At 39.9% G+C, this 25,271-nt stretch overlaps 1 protein-coding gene across 1 annotated transcript in view; it reads right to left on the bottom strand.

Annotated features, from left to right (window-relative positions):
* Positions 1-25,271, bottom strand: part of LOC136862934 (neural cell adhesion molecule 2) — a 485,522-nt gene that overhangs the window by 111,197 nt on the left and 349,054 nt on the right. Inside the window, exons 8-9 of the mRNA XM_067139223.2 lie at positions 19,932-20,091; positions 8,565-8,858 (exon numbers count right to left, since the gene is read on the bottom strand). Coding sequence (XP_066995324.2) covers positions 8,565-8,858; positions 19,932-20,091 — 454 coding nt within the window. The remainder of the gene's footprint in view (positions 1-8,564; positions 8,859-19,931; positions 20,092-25,271) is intronic.

Here is a 25,271-nt window from a genome sequence, read left to right as displayed (position 1 = left end):
TCGTAGAGTAAGCCTGAACGACGGTCGGCTCGGCGGTTTGCCCATCATGTGGACGGTCGACATTACCGTAATACGACATACAACAACGTGGAAAAGCAAAGATCATACCTCACGGAGGAAAGTTTCTAGTGTCTGTTATCGCACCATATACCTTGAAGGTATTCGCATCAAACAATATGCGGAAAAGGCTCCAAGTACCGGGCGAGTTGAACGTGCGGTTAGGGGCGCGCAGCTGTTAGCTCGCATCCGGGAGATAGTGGGTTCGGACCCCACTGTCGGCAGCCCTGAAGATGGTCTTCCGTGGTTTCCCATTTTCACACCAGGCGAATGCTGGAGCTGTACCTTAATTAAGGCCAAGGCCGCTTCCTTCCAATTCCTAGGACTTTCCTGTCTCGTCGTCGCTAATACGACCTATCTGGGTTGGTGAAACCTAGAAGCAAATACCAAAAAAAGACTCCAAGCAAAACGTACACAGATTGTGTGATATGTGAGGCTAGTGCTAGCGTCGCCTGTATCCTAACGGATCCGGGAGATAGTAGGTTCGAATCCCACTATCGGCAGCCCTGAAAATGGTTTTCCGTGGTTTCCCATGTTCACACCAGTCAAATGCTGGAGCTGTACCTTAATTAAGGCCACGGCCTCTTCCTTCCAACTCCTAGGCCTTTCCTATCCCATCGTCGCCATAAGACTTATCTGTGTCGGCGCGACGTAAAGCCCCTAGCAAAAAAAAAAGTATCCCAACGGATCATCGGGATATGAATTGTTATGCCATAGTTTCCCACTGACATCGATCCCTCATCAACACATCTTCCGTACTGCAAGAACGTAAGCATTGCAGGCGGAGTAACATCGTGTACCTTTTCGGACATTACATTCCAGGTTATAACGATGAACACATGTAAACCAGTGTTCAGACTAGAAACCGAATTATTCTACTTTAAAGGATTCCAATAGTATTCGAAGTCAAATATTGATGAAATAACATCCGAATATACGAATAAGCGAATATTTTAATAGAAGGTTCAGAAATGCGGCTCCATTCGAATATACGATTTGGAAGATGTTATTTAATAATACTTCGACCAATATTCTATTCGAATAGAATTGAAAAAACATTGGTCGAATTAAACCGAATACTTTAGTCGAATATTCGAATATTCTACTCCATTCTAATAATCGATTTCGAATACGTTATTTAAAGGAATTAGAATGATTTCCAACAGCCATTTTTGAGATGTTCAATTAATATTCGTTAGCAAATGTTCATACTAAAATGGAAGAAAGCGAGTAATTACATTGTTCGACCAAGCGGTATGTTCCGATTTGTAAATTGTGAGAACGGAGAAGAAAGAACCAATATCATTGTTTACAGACCATATATTATATGAGAGCCTCCGTGGCTCAGGCGGCAGCGGCCGGCCTCTCACCGATGGATATCGTGGTTCAAATCCCGGTCACTCCATGTGAGATTTGTGCTCTACAAAGCGGAGGCGGGACAGGTTTTTCTCCGAGTACTCCGGTTTTCCCTGTCATCTTTCATTCCAGCAATACTCCCAATTATCATTTCTTTTCATCTGTCAGTCATTTATCATTTCCCAGAGGAGTGCGACAGGCTTCGACAGCCGGCACAGTGCCCATCCTCGCCGCTAGATGGGGGCTTCATTCATTCCATTCCAGACGCGGTCGAATGACAGGAAACAGGCTGGGGATTTTCATGCTATACGAGTGAAATCATTTAATTTACACTTTCAATACTGACGTGCAGATCACGTGGACTGATAGTGCTGTACGCTGTGACTGTGAGAAACTGCCGTTGGATATATGTCCAGATTATGCCAGCTCGTTGGATTTCGACACGTTGGCCAAATCCATGTGCGGTGGTGTGTGGTGTGACAACTGCTATATGTGATTATCGACGAAAAGTAACCAACAGGTAAGAAATTTAATTAATAATGGGGCGTGTAGAAGTTAGAACATGACTGAAAACCAAGAAGTTTGATCCAATGGCATTGCATTCCATAACACCAAACCAGTGGCTCAGACGGATGAGGCGCTGGCCTTCTGACCCCAACTTGGCCGGTTCGATCCTGGCTCAGTCCGGTGGTATTTGAAGGTGCTCAGGTACGTCAGAATCGTGTCGGTAGATTTACTGGCACGTAAGAGAACACCTGCGGGACTAAATTCCGGCACTTCAACGTCTCCGAAAACCGCAAAAGTAGTTAGTGGGACGTAAAGCAAATAACATTATTAGTCCAATTCCAAACCAACATGGCGATGCGCAATACATAGGGGAACTGGTCAACTCTGCAACCGAGATCCAGTCAGGCACAGATGCGACTGACATGGTGCAACAAACAGCAGCGGAATTTGTTGGAGGAGGCGATGACATACCAATGGCCCATTCATTCCGTACATTATCGGTACCTTTGCAGACACGGTTAAACGTAGCCAAGCAGTTTGCGCCTGGTAAACAAGCCTCTATGCCGTTGATCGTGTTGAACCGTTCATGTTGATACGGGGAGCTGTGTAAGATGCCGGAATTTTCGAGCACTAATATGAGCGTTAAATTTAATGTCAAATACAAAACCGACATTGTTTTTGAAAATTACAGACACCTCTAAGGAAGTACTTTCAGCGTCCAGATGCCATCTACATCTCATCTATAGAGGGTGTTAGGGGTATACTTGCAGATATTTTGCTAGTCAGTAAAAAAATACATCTCAGATCATATGCTAGGTACATTTTACATTGCCCTCTTAGTTCCCCATAAATGAGCCAAACATTTCAGGACCTAATGTGTTTTGAATTGCCGTATTAGTAAACGCCGGTTATGTCATACTGCCCTCGTGTAGTAGAGTTACAATAGCAGAATATAGGGGTTGTTGAACCTATTTATTATGGAAGGCCCACACATGTCACTGTGCCTTCCCCTAGCCGCTGGGCAAGTAGGACTGGTAGAAGCACATGCCAGACCACTTCCTGTACTCGAAAACCGGTCTTGGGTACTCTGCGAGAAGTACACGTAATCCTTACCTACTTATACACTCTTCTACCTTCACATGTTGCCGGCGAATGCTATGTTGTACTCGTACAAACACTTTTCTATAAATGTAATTGTTGTGTTATTCGGATTTGTATGGACATATTCGTTGGTTGAAATGGAACTGAGCTTACAACGTAATTCATAAACAATACGTTAGGATAATTAGTCTAAAAATTGTCAAGCTTCAGGACTATATCCGGCAGAAATTCAGTCTTTACTGCGGGCTAAAACAATTAAAGCAGTATGTGACGCGGATTATTTGTACCAGTGCATACATGCGAATCAAGTGTTGTGCACTGGTGTGTGATTTATAAGACGTCAGTTATATTACTCAGTAATCCAAGCTCAAAAAACGAAGGGGAACAGTTAATGAGTTAATGAAGAGTGGGTGCACGATTTCAGTGCTGTTATTGTGTCAGTCTATGTTGAATGTCTGATAGCAGACAATACGAGTTGTCTAAACTACTTTCATCATATTTTCCGGTCAACGGAAGAACGGTGGACACTGAGAAAACGCTATCCGTAGATTCAGTGAAATTGTTATTAATGCCACAAAATTCTTACGGTTTTTCGAGACGCCGAGATGCTGGAATTTAGTCCCAATGAAGTTTCTTTACGTGCCAGTAAATCTACCGACACGAGGCTGACGTATTTCAGCACCTTCAAATAACACCGGACTGGGTCAAGATCGAACCTGCCCAGTTCGGGTCAGAAGGCCAGCACCTTACTCAGTCCGGCACCAATAATCTTACCTTCAGGGTTGATCGGTTTAGGTTACCTGGTGTTCCTCATGGGTACGTTACTCCAGCTATCAAAGGACGCGCCGCTTCGACTACACAGAACCATGTGGTTTTTACATGATGGTGCACCACCTCATGTAAGCCGCTTACTGCATGATGATTTGGATCAGACATTTCTCTTTGGTGGATAGGACGACATTGACTCATCAATTGGCCTTCCAGATCTCTAGACCTTAATCCAATGGATATTTATGTCTGGGGAGACATGAAAAACAAAGTATATCGAACTAAAGTAACCACTTCGGATGACCTCCGAGAACGTATTTTTCAAACAGCACAGGATATTCGAAACAGCCCTGGTAAATGAAATGTCGTATGGCTTTTAGTGCCGGGATATCCCAGGACGGGTTCGGCTCGCCAGGTGCAGGTATTTCTATTTGACTCCCGTAGGCGACCTGCGTGTCGTGATGAGGATGAAATGATGATGAAGACAACACATACACCCAGCCCCCGTGCCATTGGAATTAACCAATTAAGGTTAAAATCCCAGACCCGGCCGGGAATCGAACCCGGGACCCTCTGAACCGAAGGGCAGTACGCTGACCGTTCAGCCAACGAGTCGGACAGCCCTGGTGTATTGGCTCCAATACGTCGCAACTGGATTCGGAGAAGTGAAGTCTGCATAGAAGCCCAGAGTGGACACTTTGAACAATTGCTACGAGCTTCACTTTAGTACGTCAGATGTTATTATAGAAACCTGCTTTATTCGCACAGACACAGATAGGTCTTATAGCGACGATGGGATAGTAAAGGCCTAGGAATGGGAAGGAAGCGGCCGCGGCCTTAATTAAGGTACAGCCCCAGCATTTGCCTGGTGTCAAAATGGGAAACCACAGAAATCTATCTTCATGGCTGCCGACAGTGGGGCTCGAACCCACTGTCTCTCGGATGCAAGCTCACAGCTGCTCGCCCTTAACCGCACAGCAACTCGCCCGGTACGTCAGATGTTACTCCATTTCTACAGCGTATTGACTTGGGAGTATACTACAGAATCGATGTATTATTTTGAGTCTCGATAGTTTGATATTCCTACAAATCCGAACAGAAAAATTTGAGTACCAGCAACAAAATTATAAATCGAGAGTTTCAGTGCGAGAGAGCCTTGTACATGGGGAAAGCTTAACACAACACACGGAAGACGTACTCTTTTAAAACGCTTGACATTGACCTTGAACGCAGTTCGGCAGTTCTTCAATCCTACCCTGCACGTCGTTCGGGTTCAGTACGTGGGTTCGAGCTATTTATATATTTCTTTATTCACTATGAGTTAAAACAGAATACACTTAACGTTTTTAAGGGCCATTTAACTTAAAACAGCAATCATCATCACCATCATCATCACGGACACATAATAAAAATCAATAAAATGCGTGTTTTTATATTCATCAGTATTGAAATAGGAACTATAACGTTTAACTTAAGTAGGTTACCTAGGACTTTTTTTAATTTACAAAAGACAATTTAAAATTTCTTTTAGTGTGAGGCAATCTGTACGTTTTTGTTTTTTAAACTACTGTCCTGTAATGTTTAACATAAGTAAATTCTCACTGTACACAGACTTTTTCGTGTACTTCCGTACATCCGTGTTTTTCTATTCGAGAGAGTCTCGTTACCGTTCACTTGCAATTATCGAGCCCCTAATCTGTTAGTTCAATCTTTTCTACAACGGAGTGTTACTATTACGACTGTAGTTCCTACGACCATGCCACTCTTATGTCTGTGTCACTAATGTGAGCCCTGTTCGGCTATGTCATGCTTGATTATGTGGCTCCCGTTGCCGGCTTCCTATTCTTCTTCTTCTACTTGGTGCCTTATGTCTTATCTCAGATGTATTCTACAGGCATCGTATTAACACGTGGTAGCGTAATCTGCTGCGAGTTTTTATTAGCACCATCATAGTAATAACGTAGGATGCAGTTGTGATGGAATCCTCTTAAATACGTTCGACATCTGCGAATGATGTACAATTTGATAACTCATTTGATACTCATGAAAGCGACCGTCAGCCTGGCTTCAGGTAAATAGCTACATGTCTGCAATGTGTGACCTTATTAATGTTTCTCAGATTAGTTGATGTGTATGTTTGATATTCATACACGAAATCTGTTTGTCACACTTCGTCCTTTCGTGCTAACCGCAATGCTATGTTACAGCTGACTCATCCCCAAGAGCTTTACCTGTTTCTGGTCTTACGCATAGTAGTCCGTAGTTAACTACTGCGACCGATATTGCCACGTGTGCGTACATTTCATCTTGTTTTCTCTTAAACATCGCATATTTCACTATTTTCTTTCCTGTTTTTCAGTTCCTAAAAAACCGATCATAATAATAATAATAATAATAATAATAATAATGTTATTAGCTTTACGTCCAAACAACTACTTTCATGGTTTTGGGAGACACGGAGGTGCCGGAATTTAGTCCCGCAGGAGTTCCTTTTACGTGCCAATAAATCTACCGACACGAGGTGACGCATTTGAGCACCATAAATACCACCGGACTGAACCAGGATCAACCTGCGAGGTTGAAGACAAAATACCAGCACCTCAACCGCCTGAACTACTCGTCCCGGCAGGAAGCACAAAATGTAGGTACTTTCAATGCACAGTATATAGTTTTATAACATATCTATTATTCGTTTGAAACAAAACGTTCGATGAGCACCGATAATTCAATTCCGACAGTACCCATATGAACATCCTATCACATACATACACGTCAACACGACTGTGCTTTCTTTCTTCGGCCTTTACGCAATACACAACGGGTATTGTAACGTATTTCACGTCCGGGAGCGCCTATCCCAACCTTACGCTCCAATAATTATATCACACGCTCGTACAGATCCCACACCGACAAAGGTTTTCAGGTCATATCTATACTCACTATAGCACGGGGCTGATGACTACATATATCACAATCCCTTAAAGGACGTAACAGAAAAATAACCAGTATTAACCCCGACTATTCGATACATCTTCAGGGTCCTAAACCGATAACCGGGGTTTTCTGAAGTCCCTAATAGGCAGAATGTTACGTAACATGGCATAGCCTGGAAGGAGCCTTCAGCTCTTATCGTAGTTCAGTTGCTCTTAAACATAAAACAAGTTTGGCGAGAAAGTTACGGAACACCTCCTGGAATTGTACCCGTAGCGTTCAGCTGTTACAGTTGTACATTTGCTCTTAAACATAAACAGAAACTAGTTTGGCAAGGATGGCGCGTAACTTGCCTCTTATCGAAGGAAAGCTATTCATTCGCAAGAACAAGGCATATAACCTTCTAAAAACATCGTATTCCTTTGCTCACGAAAGTTTGATACTCGTATACAGTGGATCGTCACATCGCTCTTTATTGCTACAAGAAATATTTGCACGTATACCCCGAACATCCTATATATGTTCGTATAGAGGAAATCTTCAGTTGTATGTTTCACTGGTCACAATTCGCCTCACGCCCACTGACAAACAGATGTTCTAAATATTAGAACTTGGTGAGGTTTACAACTGAAGAGATTCCGTGTACCAAGGGTAGTAGCTACGGAAGCACGAGGAAGAAGACTTAAAATATCGTTAAGAAATTATAAAATGGTTAAATCATGAGTTTCATTCGTTGACGATTAGTCACGAGCAATTCCAGGCAAAGGTATCTTCGTTTAGTCTATGTTGGCTCTTTGAGGATTGAAAGGCAAATCGTAGTTCACTGGAATTCGTCGATGAGAGGAAACCCGAGATTGAATTACTGAATGTCTCCGTAGTACAACAACTTCGGCTTGTGGAATAAACGAGTATGGCTGTAAGTGGCAACGGGAGTAAGTTACTGTAATTATTACAGTATTAATAGTAGTTGATCACCGGGTGAGTTGGCCGTGCGGTTCAAAGTGCTGTTCAAATCCTCCAGCTCCCGAAGTAATTCCTCTAGGAAGTTCAGTTCCTCGTTTATTTCATCCATTTCATCATTTTCTTTGAGACCCTCTCCTGGTATGACCCATTGTTCCTTTAGGCTCGCCTTTCATGTTTTCTGTATCTACCCATCTCAGGAGTCTCGGATCCATCCCATCTCTATCAACTATTTTATTTTATTATAATTTGCTTTCCGTCGCAATGACACAGATAGGACTTACGGGGACGACGGGATAGGGACGGTTTAGGATTGGGAAGGTGGCTACCGTGGCCTTAACTATGATACATTCCCAGCATTTAGCTGGTGTGAAAATTGTAAACCACGGAAAACCAACTTCAGGGCTGCCGACAGAAGAGTTCAAACGCACTATCTTCAGAATGCAAGCTCACAGCTACGGACCCTAACAGCACGGCCAACTCGCTCAGTTGTTTGAAAGAGTAGTTCATCCGATGCAAACAGTAATTATTCAGTTTTTCGTATCTGGTGTTGTCTGAGATAACCCTCAAGTCACAAGTCTGCCCTTAAATTAAATCCTCATTCGTAAATTTCACGACTCCTTGACAAGAAAACGAACACAAGTCATTTCTAATATACTAAGTATACCCTCATCACTTCAGCTTAGCAGTTTCCTGGTGAAAATAAGGTCGTACTTCATAGTTCAGCCTCCTATTACTTTAGATTTTATGAAGAAAAGAAATATACGTTTGGAAATCATTATAAACTTAGGAAGTCATCGCTGGATTCATGGGTTATTTTTAACAATTTCATGAACACCATTTTAGAGATATTATTTAGCTAGAAACTCCCATCTGGTTCTTACCTGCTGCTACTACTTGAAAAACACACGGTGACTTCTGATGGCCGACTGCATTGGAGCCCCAACACGCCAAAGTACCGTAGTCCATGTCTGACATTGGAGTGTAGTTGAGACGAGACACCTCCCCAGTGCTTGAATATCGAGTAACTGGCACCTCGGTAAGATCACCAGAGTTGTTGAACGTCCAATGGAAAGTAACAATGGGAGGGTTGGCGTCCACTTCACAGCGTAGTGCTACAGTTTCATGTTTCAGCGCTCCGTACAATTCTTCTCGGTCGTCCTTGCACGTGGGGACAACTGGAAGTAAACACAGAGTCACGACTGAATGGCTTTGCTTTAAATGTTTACTTAGGAATGTACCTATAATTGCAATAAATATACAAATATATACATAAAATATAACCTATTATAAATAACACACTGAAGAGCAATTGATTTATACATCGATGCTGTTTTGGCATAATTGCGCTGTGATCGGCGCTGCGCATATAGTAGTTAGGTGTGGTACATGACTGCAATATCGTTAGACCTCATACTGGCCGTGAATACTAGATGAGCACAGGATGGGTAAGACATGAGATCTCGGTGCGTTCAAATGCGGCCAGATTTTCAGTGCCAAACGTTTGGGCTATTCCGTCTCCGAAGATGTGCGGGCCATGAACCGTCCATGGGACACCGTGTCCAGGGTGTAAATAAAACCAAGAGTCGCGGAAACTACCATCGCCAGAGTCAATTGCCCTGGAGTACAACGTGTTGTTCACTGCGGTAACCGTCCACTGACTTGGTTGGTAACAGCGGATAGACTGGTCATAGTGCAGCAGATCACTCGCGAATTCAAGGCTGGATAACAATGAAATGTGAGCAGCCGTGTCATTTAAGGCAAACTCCTAGCAAAGTGACACAGAATCCACCGTCCCACTTGAGTAATACTGCTTCACCGTACGTAACAAAGCACAGGCACAGGAACACCACTATTGAACTTTAAATGAAGCCGTGGTATCAGTTTTACAAGCCCATGGTAGGGTGCTAGTGCGTCACCCAGTACTCGAGGCAATGGATTAACTTTTCTGTAGGTTACCGTTTTGCTCGGAGGTGGTGGTGCCATCATATGGGGACTGCACATGTCGGAACACCTGGTACATCTGATGAACGATACAGAAACCTGTTGTCTGGTAATGTCCACCCACTTTTTCGCCTCCAGTAGACTAAAGGATACCTTAACGTACATTAAAATTATGCTCTATCCAGTCCCTCCCGAAATGTGGTTGATTGGAACAATGTAGTATAGTACCTTTGTTTTCTGCTGATCCATACAGAAATCTCCCAGTTAGATCATTCCTTGGAGAAAATATATTTTTTAAAACACAAAAATAAACAGGTATATAAAACTAATCTACATCATACGTGTATCTGAATGGAAGAACTCCTCCTTCCCCCCGTCGCGAATAACCTTCAAGCTGGGGGCGAACCCTCTCTTAAAAGCTACCCATCTCATGACCAACTATCACCCTCTTATCCCCTCCCCTCTCCTCCCTACAATATCCAGTAGCAAAGGAGGCCATCATGAAAAAAGTGCGTCCTTAACGGTAACTGTCCTATCGCAACATTCTCAGTCAGATAGGAACTCAGCTGTCTATTATCATCCATGCAGGCACACCCTCTGACCTTCCCAGCTCGGATATCCGTTAGCTAGGGAAGCACACTCCCAAACTTATTTTCTTTTGCTGAGTGAAAGCATACAGTCCTTCCAGTCCTTTCTACGAACACTCACTCCTGATTTTGTTAAACACTTGACCTATAGTTACACCCAGACACTGTAGTTTTCCTTACACACTATTGATCCACACACAGTCCTTCCAGTCCTTTGTACTGCATCTAAGATCTACTTCTTACCTTTAACAATTTGTTTCGTCACTCACTCATTAATAGTAACTGGAGATATAGAGTTCCTTAATAACACACACTCCCGCTCTTTTTAAACACTTGACTTATAGTTAACATTGAAATCTGTCAAGGCTACTAACCGACACACACACAGTCCTTCCTAACTACATCTAAGATCTGTTTCTTACTATTTAACAATCTGTACACTGGAATTTTCCTTACAAACTACTGATACACACAACACTTACCTCAACTTTTGCTTTACATTCTTTGCACGGGTCTTCTTCACTACATCTAAAAACCTACTAATAATACTCGTATTTTCCATTCCTTAACCAACCACCCTATGATTTTATAATCATTACCTTCCTGTTTTAAGGCATCCAACTGACTCTCAGCCATTAATTTTCTTATAAAACTAGAGTTCCCTGACAAGCTTACTAACTACCTCATTCAATACTTAACAATTCAATCTTATCGCTGTTCATCACACAACATACAAATCGTGTTGTTCTTTTCCAATGACCAACCTTTACTCATATACATACCGAATAACCACCATATCAGACCTCTTCTTGCCGTTCTATTAACGTTCCCTATCTGCATGTTAATCTCCTGGATTATTCTATTTAACATCCTGAGGGACGCTCAACTCCTGCATTCAGCCTCCAGCTCTTGCTTTTGGATATCTTTCACTCTTCTTACAATATTCTTCCAATGTGTTCCTTTATTATTTACCCAGTAATGTCCCAAACCCAGCTCCTCTAAATTACTTTTCAGCTTATCTACCCAATATTCTCCATATCTGCTTTTAATCCGATGCTGGTATGCTATCTGCAAGAGTTGACCCTCCTCCCCTCTTTTCAATATTAACCAGTAACTTATAACTCTCTGTAAAATATCTACATGTATGCATTCATTCCACATTAATCTTGCTCCCGCATTAACCACACAGTATATGAAACCCATAACAATTTTACTAAATTTACTAACTACTTCATTCAATACTTCACTTTCCTTCTCTAGCCCCCATACCTTGACCCCATATAAAATTCTACATTAACTACCGCTTGAAAAACCATTCTCTGGATCTTGTACTCAATGTTCGGTAACTTCTTTTCTAATATCCTTATTACCGAGAGTGTCGGTAATCCTTTCCACTTAGGTTGTTTAATTTGGTCGTACAAACTTCCGTTCCGACTTATAAGAATGCCCAGATACTCTAAGGGGTCCGATACCTCAATTATCTCATCTTTTATTGCCCATTTCCTCTTAGTCTTTCTTCTCCTATTTTTTGTACATACCATCACCTTTATCTAACTACTATTGATTTTCAACGACCACTTACTGGCAAACTCCGCAAACTCATTAATACATTTTGTAGGCCTCCGGATATCAACGCCAACAAGTGTATATCATCCACAAAAATTAGCCCAGGAATCCCTTGCTCCCCCAACACAGGGCAAATCCATTTTTCCCCACCACGTCCTTTTAATATATCGTTAATGAATAACAAAATATAACACGGGAGATAGTTTGCAACCTTATTTCAACGATATTTTTGACTCAGTGCATTTATCCACTAAACCTTCTTCAATTCTAACACTACAGTACACGTGCTCATATATTGCCTCAAGCGCTTTTGTCATATTTTTGAAAACTCCTATCCGGCCCAATATCTCGAACAGTGTCCCACTGCTCACTGTGTCGATGGCCTTTTCAAAGTCTACCGCCGCCATATACACGTTACCTCCTTTTGACTTAACATATTTATCTGTTATAGCACTGGCTATGATGATATAATCCATGATAATATCCATGCCTGAAACCACCCTGATACATCCTGAGTATGGAAAACTCCTGCGCACAATTTCTCAACCTACTCGCTAAAATGTCAGTATAGACTTTACTCAGCAAGTCTAATAATGTTATACACCTATTGTTACTTTGATTATTCCAGTCTCCTTTCTTTTTATAAATAGGGTAAATTTTTCCTTTTATCCATTCTTGAGAGAATTTACCACACTCAGAGATCTTATTGCATAGCTTTACCAAACTCTCCAAAACGCTTTTATTTTTAGAACCTCATTCCAAAACACCGATGTTATGCCATTTAATCCCCATGCAGACCCAACTTTCAACGTTGACTGCACTACTAATACCTCATCTTCCGTTATCTTTCCATCCAAGACCACACTACCAAGCTCTGACTCCACCCCCACCTCTCTCGTCAACACCTCCCTATTCCATATGTCTGTCACCTCCTAAAAACTCTGGAAATATTGGACCCATCTTTCATATTTAATATCTCCTTCTCCCTGTCTCCTCCCCCCGTCTATGTATTATGTTTATTCTCTCCCATACCTTATCACTTTGGTTATTTTTACAATTCCTATTTATTACCTCCATGTGTTCCTTCCACCATAATATCTTTCATTCAGCTAACATGTTCTTATACATCTTACGTAACCTACAAAACTCCTCCCTCTTCTCCAACCCCCCTTTCTTCCTATACATCCTTAAAGCCCTCGTCGCCTCCATTTTCATTCCCCTACATTCCTTATTGTACCACCAATCTCCTCTTTCCTTCTTCGCCCTACCTCTTAGCAAACCTGGTGCACACTTTATGGTTTTTCTAATAATTTAAAGGCCATATCTACATTATAACTCCCCAACGCTACTTCAATCCCACTGCTGATTATTTGAATGTTCTCATCTAAACAATAATTTCTCTTTTGTCTCGTCTGACCATTCGCGTTAAAATAGTAGGTGTCATCTTAAAGATGTAGGTGCACGAAATTTCAAATCTACATGCTTTTGACAAGTTCTGACGACATGGGCGTGGATTTTGAACTTCTCGTGTTGACACAGCATACCACGTGACCGTGACGTCATGACCACGTGCTATTGTTTGTAAACAAAGCCACGTGCTTGGCCACGTGCTTTTTTGACAGCTCAAGGTGACAGCTGTCATCTTAATGGACCCTAACCTCACTTTTAAGGACAATAGAGCATCGCTAACCTCACTGCTGCCATCTCCACAGCGCTAAACATCATTGCTGCCATCTTATGCACGTAGTGGAGGAGAATTTAAAATCCACGTGTTTTTGACACCTGTCAAGGTGACAGCTGTCATGTTTAGCCACGTGGGCGTGGGATATTAAACAACAGACCATCGTCCACCTCACTGCTGCCATATTAACGGGTCTAAGCCTCACTGTTGCCACCTTATGCATATGGTGGCGGGCAATTTAAAATCCACGTAATCTTAACTCTGTACGATATTCCTCTGTAAGCCACGACAGGGAGTCGACGCACACTGCTGTGTCATTAGTAATTTAACGCTTATTTCCGGTCGCAAGCCAGCCAGCCCGCTGCATGCAAATATTTACATTGAATGGACTGTGTGTTAAATGCAGATCTGTTCTTTTCCCTTCCAGTATGTAAGTATTGTAATCTCTGTTTCTGCTGTACACTATTAATAATTTACACGTCAACGCCTTCGAAAACTGGATGCATCTTGTGTAGTTTTACGATGCAGAGTAATAGTAGGCAGTGATTATTTTTTTACCGCTTATCCACATGCTACTGCATACAGCTATCAGCTTGGAGCGGGCAGGTCCAAACGCACTCTGAAGATGCGTTTCCGTAGTTTCTCATTTTCACACCAGGCAAATAATAGAAGTTGTATCTTAGCTGTAATCAACTTTAGACTTAAAGGTTGTGTGAGCCTTCGAATCGTAAGATAGTCGGTTCATACTGTAATGTTAATCGTGGTAGTGGTGATAATTGTTTTAAGAGAAATGTAACGTTTAATTCTGTATTTCGTAGATCGATTTTAAACATTGCGTTTTCTAAACATCTGTTGTAAGTGTCAATACCGTCCTACTATGTGGTTGGGGGTCATATTCCTAGTAGCATATAGCTTGTGCGCGCTAATCACATCAATAGTAGTAGTAGTAGTAGTGATTATTGTTTTATAAGGAAGTACGTCTCTCCTCTATTTCTTTCGTTCCACTGACTTGGAGTTGCCCTTCTGTCAATGATTACAGCGTTATCGTTGCACAAATTAAGTAATCATGTGTTCGATTCCGGGATTACAAGAAGATAGTAAGTATAGACTCTTGTGATATATTTAAATTCTATTATGAATATCGGCAGAAGTTATAGTTGCAGAAAATCTATTGTGTTGCGTCATTTTATCTGCGTAGTAGTAGTAATTATTGATTTAAGAGTAAGTACATCAATTTCTCTCCCCCCCTGGGATCTAAGTGCGAATCCTATAATTATTTTCTTTCTCTATGGTGTTTGCGATCAGAGAACAGCGTTTGAATCCATGTAACAAAATCAGAGTTCGAAATCTATACATATTTTTTCTGTTGCATGTGTTCGAATTCCGCAAAAATCCATCTCCTTAGGCCAAAGATTTTTAATAGTATCCCCTACTAAGTAGTAAAATCATTTTTTCTGCAGTGATTAAGAAGTACGTCGGATGGAGATATACAACATTTGCAATTCTATGTGTGCGTGCTGACTGCATAGAAGTGCGTTTGTATCAACAGAGAGATTAACCTTATAATGCATAATCTCATAATTTTCTGCGTTAGAAGTTTTTCTGTTCTAAACAGTAATTGTAATCATGTTTCGTCTTGTTCTACAATCAGTTCTAGTGTGTGCTAATTTTAACATGTCTTGTCGAATAGAAACTTACAGCACAGTAGTGTTAATAGTTTTTTTCTGTTCTCAACACTACTTGTGAACATGTTTTGTAATGTCGGAAAAAGACCTACAACATTAGCTTGTTCTACAATCAATTCTAGTGTGTGCTAATTGTAACAGGATTGAAATTGTCTTGTCTTGTCGATTAGACACATACAGCACAGTAACTACTATGTTTGCGTTATAAGTTTTTTCTGTTTAATACTCAACATGTTTTCTCTTGCTGGATAAGACATACAGCATTAGCTTGTTCTGTAATGAATTCTAGTGTCTGCTAATTGAAACAGGATTGAACTTGTCTTGTCGAATAGAAGCATACAGAACAGTAACTACTATGTTTGCGTTATAAGATTTTTGTTCAATAGTCAACATGTTTTCTCTTGCCATCTTATGTCCCGTTGGAGGAAGAGGAGGAGGAGGAGGAGGAGGAGAAGGAGAAGGAGGCTATAAGAGCCTATGTATAGCTAAGAGGTGGAGCACTTCTGCCCTTTTGCTTTTGCTATACGGATGCGGAGGAGGAGGATGCTATAAGAGCCTATGTATTGCCAAGTGGAGGAGCCCTTTTGTTATACGGATGAGGAGGAGGAGGAGGAGGAGGAGGAGGAGGAGGAGGAGGAGAGCGGTTGTGTCCCGTGTCCTTTTGCCCTTTTGCTACACGAATACAGAGGAGGAGGAGGAGGTCGGTTGTGGCTTAAATGTAAGAAATGCATTTCTTATAGTGCTACGCGAACTGTTTATTTCACCTCCTATATGAGCTACATGCTTACAACCCATGCCAACAGACTCAAATAGTATATTTCCGAACCTAAATTTCAAGTTACATGTTTACACGATAATTTGTTCGACTGCTACGGGCTTAAATGTAACCAATGTATTTCTTATAACACTAGGCGTTTTGTTTAATTTCTCTCCTGCATGAGCTACAAGCTTATAACCTATGCCAACAGACTGAAATAATATGTTTCCGAAAAGATATTTCATGAAGTATGTTTATACGGTAGTTTGTTCGACTGCTACGGGCTTAAATGTAACCAATGCATTTCTCATACCACTAGGTGTTCTGTTTAATTTCACCTTCCGCATGAGCTACATGCTTATAACCCATGTCAACAGATTCAAATAGTATATTTCCGAACTGAAATTTCAAGTTACATGTTTATTCGATATTTGTTTCGACTGCTAGGGGCTTAAATGTGACTTATATATTTCTTATAACACTGGGCGTTCTGTTTACATTCACTTTGCGCAAGAGCTACACGCTTATAACCGATGCCAACAGATTCAAAGAGTATATTTCCGAACCAGTATTTCGAGTTATATGTTTATCCGATAATTTGTTTGACTGCTAGGGGCTTAAATGTAACCAATGTATTTCTTATGACACTAGGCGTTCTTATAAGAGCCAATCAATAGCCGCCATCTTGTACAAACGCCCATGGCAAGCATCTTTCTCCATAAGAAGCCGTGTATAGCCGCCAACTTTTGCAATCGCCCATGGCCTGCATCTTTTTCCATAAGATCCTATGTACAGCCAACATATTCGGCAGTAGCCTCTAAGCTAGCTTTCTCCGTATAAGCCCGCATATAGCCGCCATCATGCGCAAGAGCCCATGGCCGTCATCCTTCTCCATAAGAGCCCATGTATACCCGCCACCCTGTGCAATCGCCCCTGGCCTGCATCTTTCTCCATAAGAGCCCATGTATGACAGCCAACTTGTGCAATCGCCCATAGCCGGCATCTTTCACCATAAGAGCCCATGTATAGCCGCCATCTTGCACAATCGCCCATGGCCGGCATCTTTATCCACAAGAAGCCGTGTACAGCAGCCATCTTGCGCAAGCGCCCCTAGGCCGTCTCATAAAGAGCTGTGTACAGCCACCACATTGTGCAAGCGTCCCTAATCCATCTCATAAGAGCCTATGTATAGCCGCCATCTTGCGCATGCGCCCCTAGGTCGTCTCATAAGGAGCAGTGTATAGCCGATATCTTGTGCAATTGGATAGCCGCCATCTCGCGCAAGGGTCCCTAGGCCGTCTCATATGAGCAGACGCCATCTTGCGCAAACGCCCATGGCCGGCATCTTTCTCTATAAGAAGCCGTGTATAGCCGTCATCTTGCGCAAGCGCCCCTAGGCCGTCTCATAAGGAGCTGTGTATAGCTGCCATCTTGTGCAATTGTATAGCCGCCATCTTGCGCAGGCGTCCGAAGGCCGTCGCATAAGAGCAACCGCCATCTTGCGCAAGCAGCCTCTATGCCGACTCATAAGGAGCTGTGTATAGCTGCCATTTTGTGTAATTGACGTCGGGAAAGGCATCTTGCCGTAGAACTACGGCTCTGTGTAGTTAGACTCCTTCATGTGCTTACTTATGTGAATCCCCATTGCCCTAGCAATTAAAACAACGTCGGGGAAATCATAGTTGACCTACTACTAAACATAGGGTCAGGAAGGGCATTTCGCCATAAAACTACGTCCTGTAAGGTTGAGCCCAAGATAACGACTGTCCACGTCGAGAAGGGCATCTAGCCGTAAAACTAAGGTTAGGCCCCTCCATGAGGTTAGGCTTGCTCTCTTAGTCGTCGGGAAGGGCAAGTAGCCGTTAAAGTGAGATTAGGACCCTCAAGAGCACGCGGAATTCAATTTTCGCACCGCCACGATCATAAGGTGGCAGCCTTGAGGTTTAGCGACGTAAAGATGGCAGCACTGAGGTTAACGATGGCCACTTGTTTGAAGACAACTGTCAGCTGTCAAAAAAGCACGTGGCTTTGTTGATAAAAATGACAGCTGTCATAAGAGCACGTGGAATTTCAAAATTAGCGCGCCTACGTGCATGAGGTGGTAGTCATTAAGTTCAGCCCCGTCAAGATGCCAGCACTGAAGTTAGCGATAGTCTGTTGCTTAATGACGGCAGCTATCACCTTGACAGCTGTCAAAAAATCACGTGGAATTTCTAAATTCGCGCGCCCACGTGCATAAGGTGGCAGCCATGAGGTTTAGTGCCGTAAAGATGGCAGCACGATGCTCTAATTTTTAAAGATGGCAGCTGACAGCTGCAAGAAAGTACGTGGCTTCGTTTACAAACAAGAGCACGTGGCTTTGTTTACAAAAAAAAGCATGTGGAATTCAAATTTCCCGCGCTGCTTACTCAGCAGTCACGTGACCCGCTCCGTGACCTCTGATTGGCTCGGGGTTGGGAACCCTATTGCTCTCTACTTTTATGCTAAATTTTTCAAATGATCCACTCGTTCAAATTCCGTATTCCAAAAATCGGTACTCAGGCTTTTTACGATCCTTGTCAACACATTTTAAACTAAGGAAGGTTTGCATATTCGCGATAATTCATGTCAAAGTCCAAGTCAATTACAAGTTCTGGGCGCAATTCATTACTACCAAGTCATCAGCTTAAACCGAACTGTCTATAATGTCCCCACTTAACTCAGTTCCACCACGTATATTTATATCTAAAAACGATGGTCAATAAGTGTGAATGAATACCGCCTTGCCTAACCCCTACATCAATTTAACAACTCTCGCCGCATCGATTGCTTGCGATAACTAACCCTTGAGTCAATAATATCTCTGCACAATCTGCTTCCACCTAATTCAAAGTTATCTTGCTCAGAACTTTTTCGAACTGATTATTCAATGAAACTAATTTATCCCTGCCTCGTTGTTTCATTTCTTGCCGAATTTCTCGCAGTCTTACTTCTTGGAGACACTGTAGTTCAAGCACAGTTTTTTCACTTCTTCGAATTCTTTCATCTACATTCTCAGCAAACTTACGCCCTCGCCTTCGTAAATTTCTGTAAATCCTATCATTACCTACAAAATATAATAGTACATCTTCCTAGAGTTCCTGGAGCTCTACGATGAGATAAATTAATTCAATCAAAACTCTCAACATATTATTTTACCACTCGTGTCTAACATAGAATTTCCCGTCCTTTCTAAAGTCCCATGGAAATATATGGCACCTCACTTAATTCCAGTTTGTTTTTCGGGTCTTTTCCGAAGAATAAAGGGTCACATCGGCGGATCTGGATACGTGAAACAGATCTTGAATACGTAGGCTTGCACTCGTGGGATGGCGGATAAAAAACCGACTGCTGAAAGATTTGAAGATAGATTCCCATGATTTCCCATTCACCCAACAGGAACTTGGGTCTGCACATTAATTACCATGGCCACTATGTACCCGTCATAGATCCTTCTTATCATAACGTCACTGTTATGCTGCTAGTGTTAGTATTATGTTATATAGTAAGAGAACGGAGAAAATCTTTTTTAATCCGAAATAATACTCGTTCACTCCCATAGGTTAATGTTTTAGTAAAAATGTAATAATTATGGAAAAGTTTGTTAGTCTCTCTTGCTCAAGAACCACTGGTAAATTTGATAGTGTAAACCACACATGAACAAAAAGTACCACGACTCAGAATAATAACGATATGCCCATACCTATCCGACATTTAACTCGTACCATGATTCTGTACCGGTCTACTTTACCCATGGTTCATTAACAACAAGAGTTTTTTAGCCTGTCCCACCAAAACTGTTCAACTGAGTCAGAAAATCTACTCACACGGTGTCTTGCATGCAATAACGCTGAAATATCTGCACTGTATTAGGACATGATTCTAAATATATTGAGAATAAGGAAAGAGTGTGAAACCAACTGCATCTGGATGCTTCTTCGTAATGGAAGTTCTCTGATGTTAGAGAAAATAATGCTACACATGTAAAATATTACGAAACTGAATTTACTCACACATTACTCGGAGAGTGACGGGGTTACTTGTGCCCTTGCCCTCTGGATTTGCAGCCAGACATGTATAGTCTCCAGCAGAGTGTCGTGTAACTCCCTGAAGGACCAAACTCTGGTCACTCAGTATGACCCCTGCTGTTACATTGTGATGCATCTCGCGGCCCTGCAATGAAACAGACATTCATGTACCTTTAATAAACGTGGGGAATATATTGTCCAAGTTTCACATAACATAATATCTCTAATATTAATTGTGCAAAGTGAGACTAGATACATGCACAGTAGTATACATAAATTATTCACTGAGAAACGTTTAGTGAGTAGTAAACAACATTGATTTAACTTAAATCAGCAAGACTCGTCTAAAAGGAAAAAACGGGATGTAAACATTTTGTGTGCTTCATACGCAAACAAATACGCTCTTCAGAAATATAATTACATGAGAACCAACTATACATACACACACAAACGGTAATCAAAATGGTACCGAGAAAATTCATCAGGGTGGATACTGCAAAATGAAAATGAACACTATTAATATAGGAAGTTAAACATCGATTCAAAATACTTCGCTTTGGTTGAGTGGGCATTGAAAGTTCAGACACATGAGTCTTCATAATAAGTCTACTTCCTTCCTCATTCAAATGTTTGTCTATGCGGTATATTTTCACTTCTACTCGTAATACTATCAATTTCAGATCGACAACTGGCCACTGTACCAATCAATTATGTGTATCATGTGTACTGTACAGCCAATCAAAAAATTGAGCGCATGGTACTGTATAACTTCCTTGAGGGCACACATTTCTCAGAACCTATAGATATAAGGACTATTGTGGTTATCCACACGGTTGGTACCTACATATGAGGAAATGCCCATGGTTCAATAACTACATGAGTTCGTTAGCCTCTACCACCAAAACTGTTCAACTAAGTCAAAAAATCTAATTAAATAGGATGAAATATTAAATGCGAGAAACGTACAATAATATACCTACGCTTGCTCTTTATTTAAGTTTTCTTTCCTTTTTGAGGATTTCCAAAAACAAAAAAATGCGTATTTCTTTATTTTTAACCTCCTGAGGCCCAGAACATTTCTCTTTTGGTCAGATGTCATAAAAGTGTATACTTCTTTAACGGTGTACTGGTGGGAGACAGTGAAGTTAGAAGCATATCACACCCAGGTAAATGAATTCGCAAAATAATTGATCACAAACAAAAGGTCAATTTTTATTTATTTTATTTTTAAAATACTTCCTTTACGGGATATTCCGATTTTAAACAGTGTCCTTTTGAAAGGACGTCAGGCCTCAGGAGGTTAAAGATGATTCCAAATACCAAATTTCACGTCTGTAACATCTTCAGCTTTTGAGATATCAGTATCCTAATTAAAAGAATTCAACCACATTTTCAGTCACTTTTACACTCCACCCAAGTGGTTCTTCAGAAAAAAATTATGTGTTCATTTATTTTAATAGAGATACAAAATAGTATTTTACACTTCGGTACCATGTTAATATTTTGAGATATCCTGTAGAAATGCTCATTTTAAATTTCACCCACTTTTTCGTTCCTTCAAAAACAAATCACCTAAGTTTCTTTATATTTACAGGAGATTCTAAATACCAATTTTTACGTCTGTAAAATTTTAGGCTTCTGAGAGATATTGTAGACGTAGTTTTTCTAAAAATTCACCAACATTTTTCACTTCTGTCTAACCACCATTAATTGGATTTTCCAAAACCAAAAAATACGTGTTTTTTATTTTCAGAGGAGATCCCAAATATCAATTTTCAGGTCTGTAATATCTTCTGTTTCTGAGACATAAGTATCCTCATCTAAGGCATTCAACCCATTTTTCACCCTTTTACACCCCTCCTATTGGGATTTTCCGAAAACAAAAAATACGTGTTTCCTTATTTTTAAAGGAGATTCTAAATACCAATTTTTACATCTGTAAACTTTTAAAGTTTATAAATATATATAAACGTGTTTTAAAATTTCAACCCCCTTTGCACCGTCCCATTAATTGGATTTTCCAAAAACATAAAAATACGCGTTTCTTTATTTTTAAAAGAGAACCCAAATACCAATTTTCAGGTCTGTAATGTCTTCAGTTTATGATATATAAGTATCCTCATTAAAGGCATTCAACCCCTTTTTCACCCCTCCTATTGGGATTTTCCGAAAAAAATACCTGTTTCTTTATTTTCATAGGAGATTCTAAATGCCAATTTTTACATCTACAAACATTAAATGTTTCGAGTTATAGATACACTCATTTTAAAAATTCACCCACCATTTTCATCCTCCCATTAATTGGATTTTTCAAAAACATAAAAAATCGTGTTTCTTTACTTTTAAAGGAGATTCTAAATACCTATTTTTACATCTGCTAACTTTTAAGGTTTCGATAGATATATATATATATATATATATATATATATATATATACATTTTAAAAATTCATCCCCATTTTCACCCTCCCATTAATTGGATTTTCCACAAACATAAAAATACGTGTTTCTTTATTTTTAAAGGAGATCACAAATACCAATTTTCAGGTCTGTAATATATTCTCTTTCTGAGACATAAGTATCCTCATTTAAGGCATTCAACCACTTTTTCAACCTTTTCAACCCTCCTATCTGGATTTTCCGAAAACCAAAATTACGTGTTCCTTTATGTTAAAAGGTGATTCAAAATACCAATTTTTACATCTGTAAGATTTAAAAGTTTTGAGATATAGATACACTAATTTTAAAAATACACGCCCCTTTTCATCCCGCCACCATTAATTCGATTTTCCAAAAAACAAAAATAACATGTTTCTTTATTTTTAAAGGAGAACCCAAATACCAATTTTCAGGCCTGTAATGCCTTCAGTTTCTTTGATATAAGTATCCTCATTAAAGGCATTCAACCCCTTTTTCACCCCTCCTATTGGGATTTTCCGAAAACAAAAAGATACCTGTTTCTTTATTTTCATAGGAGATTCTAAATACCGATTTTTACATCTACAAAGTTTAAATGTTTTGAGTTATAGATACACTCGTTTTAAAAATTCACCCCCCTTTTCATCCCCATTAATTGTATTTTCCAAAAACAAAAAATCGTGTTTCTTTATTTTTAAAGGTGATCCCAAATACCAATTGTCAGGTCTGTAACGTCTTCAGTTTTCGAGATATACTGTAAGTATCCTCATTAAAGGCATTCAATCATTTTTCCACCATTTTTCACCCGTCCTATTGGGATTTTCCGAAACTAAGAAATACGTGTTTCCTTATTTTTAAAGGAGGTTCTATATACCAATTTTTACACCTTTAACCTTTTAAAGTTTTGAGATATAGGTACACTTTTAAAAATTTCACCCCCTTCTCACCCCCTTAGCGACGGAATATCCAAAAATCCTCCCTTAGGGAGCACCTATATTGTGCTATAAATGTATCCTCAAAATTTCATTTCATTATGTCCAGTAGTTTTGGCTCGGCGATGATGAATCTGTCAATCAGTCAGTCAGTCAGTCAGTCAGTCAGGGCAAGTTATTATATATATATATATATATATAGATAGATAGATTTGAAGTAATACCACATACCGTGTATGAGTTGATTATGTTTATAAGTACAGAATGTATTATGAGTAGAATGTTGTATATAATATAATTTTATTAAGGATGAGCTGTAATACTGTATTTTAGGAAAATGTTTTGTTCTCGTGTTAATTTAAAAATTTAGCGATTGATGACAATGTATTTTTGTGTAGCATTTGCCACCGAAGTAGACACTTCATATGGAAATGTGATTTTGATTTGATTTGATTTTATTTGATTTGACTACAATGCTAGGTCCCTTAAAATAATCATTGCTATCATAACCACAATCAATATCAATGCACTTACAGCAACCACCTCAACATAAGGTAATACGGATGAAAGTAATGATTCCCTTCATACATGTCTGTTTATTAAAATGTATATATATAAATTTACTTGTCCTGACTGACTGACTGATTCATCATCGCCGAGCCATAACTACTGGTGGACATAAAGAAATTAAATTTTGAGGATACATTTATTTTAGGACGTAGGTGCTCGCTAAGGGAGGATTTTTATATATTCCGTCGCTAAGGGGATGAAAAGGGGGATGAATTTTTAAAATGAGTGTATCTATATCTCAAAACTTTAAAAGTTTACAGATGTAAAAATTGGTATCTAGAATCTCCTTTTAAAATAATAAACACGTATTACTTTGTTTTCGGAAAATCCTACTAGTAGGAGGGAAAAGGGTCAAAAAGGGGCTGACTGCCTTTAATGAGGATATATCTCAGAAACTGAAGATATTACAGACCTGGAAATTGGTATTCTGAATCACTTCAAAAAATAAAGAAACACGTTTTTTGGAAAATCCAATTAATGGGAGTGAAAAAGGAGCGACAAACGGGGTGAAAATTTGGAATTTATTAAAATTAATGTATCTATATCTCATAACTTTAAATGTTTACAGACGTTAAATTTGGTATTTTGAATCTCCTTTGAAAATAAAGAAGCACGTATTTTTTGTTGCTAAGGGGTTGAAAAGGGGGGTGAAAAATTTAAATGAGGTTATCTATATCTCAAAAAATTAAAATTTACAGACGTGAAACTCGGTATTTGGAATCTCCTTTAAAAATAAGGAAACACTTCTTTTGTATATACAAAATCCCTTTAAGAGGGGTGAACGGGAGTGACAACCGGGGTGGAATTAAAAAGTATATATCTAGGCCTACAATGTATCTCAGACACTTAACATGTTATAGACTTGAATACTGGTACTTGGAATCTCCTGTGAAAGTAAAGAGACATAGATATTTTTGACCGAAAATCCACTTAAGGGGAACAAAAAGGGATGGATTTTTAGAATGAGCATATCTTCAGCATATCTCAAAAACTTAAAATGTTACAGAAGTGAAAACTGGTATTTTTCATCCGTTTCAAAAATAAGAAACACGTATTTTATATTTTCGGAATGACCACTTGGGGAGGGGGGAGGAAGGGAGGGGCGTGTAGAAAGGACTGAAAAAGTGGGTTGTATTCTTTATATTAGGATACTGATATCTCAAAAACTGAAGACGTTACAGACGTAAAAATTGGTGATTAGAATCTCATAAAGAAATGGGTACTTTTTTCCCTAAAATCCACTTAGGAGGGGGTAAAAAATTGAAAATTAGTTAAATTATTTGTATGAGTCTACCTATACTTATATCTCAAGAAATATAGATGTTGCAGACATGAAAATTGGTGTTTGGAATCACCTTTCAAATTAAAGTAACACACTTTCCTTTGATTTCGGAAAATCCAATTAA

The sequence above is a fragment of the Anabrus simplex genome, chromosome 2 (genome assembly GCF_040414725.1).
Source record: "Anabrus simplex isolate iqAnaSimp1 chromosome 2, ASM4041472v1, whole genome shotgun sequence".
Classification (NCBI taxonomy): Eukaryota; Metazoa; Arthropoda; class Insecta; order Orthoptera; family Tettigoniidae; genus Anabrus; species Anabrus simplex.
This window is presented reverse-complemented; position numbering and strand designations above follow the sequence as displayed.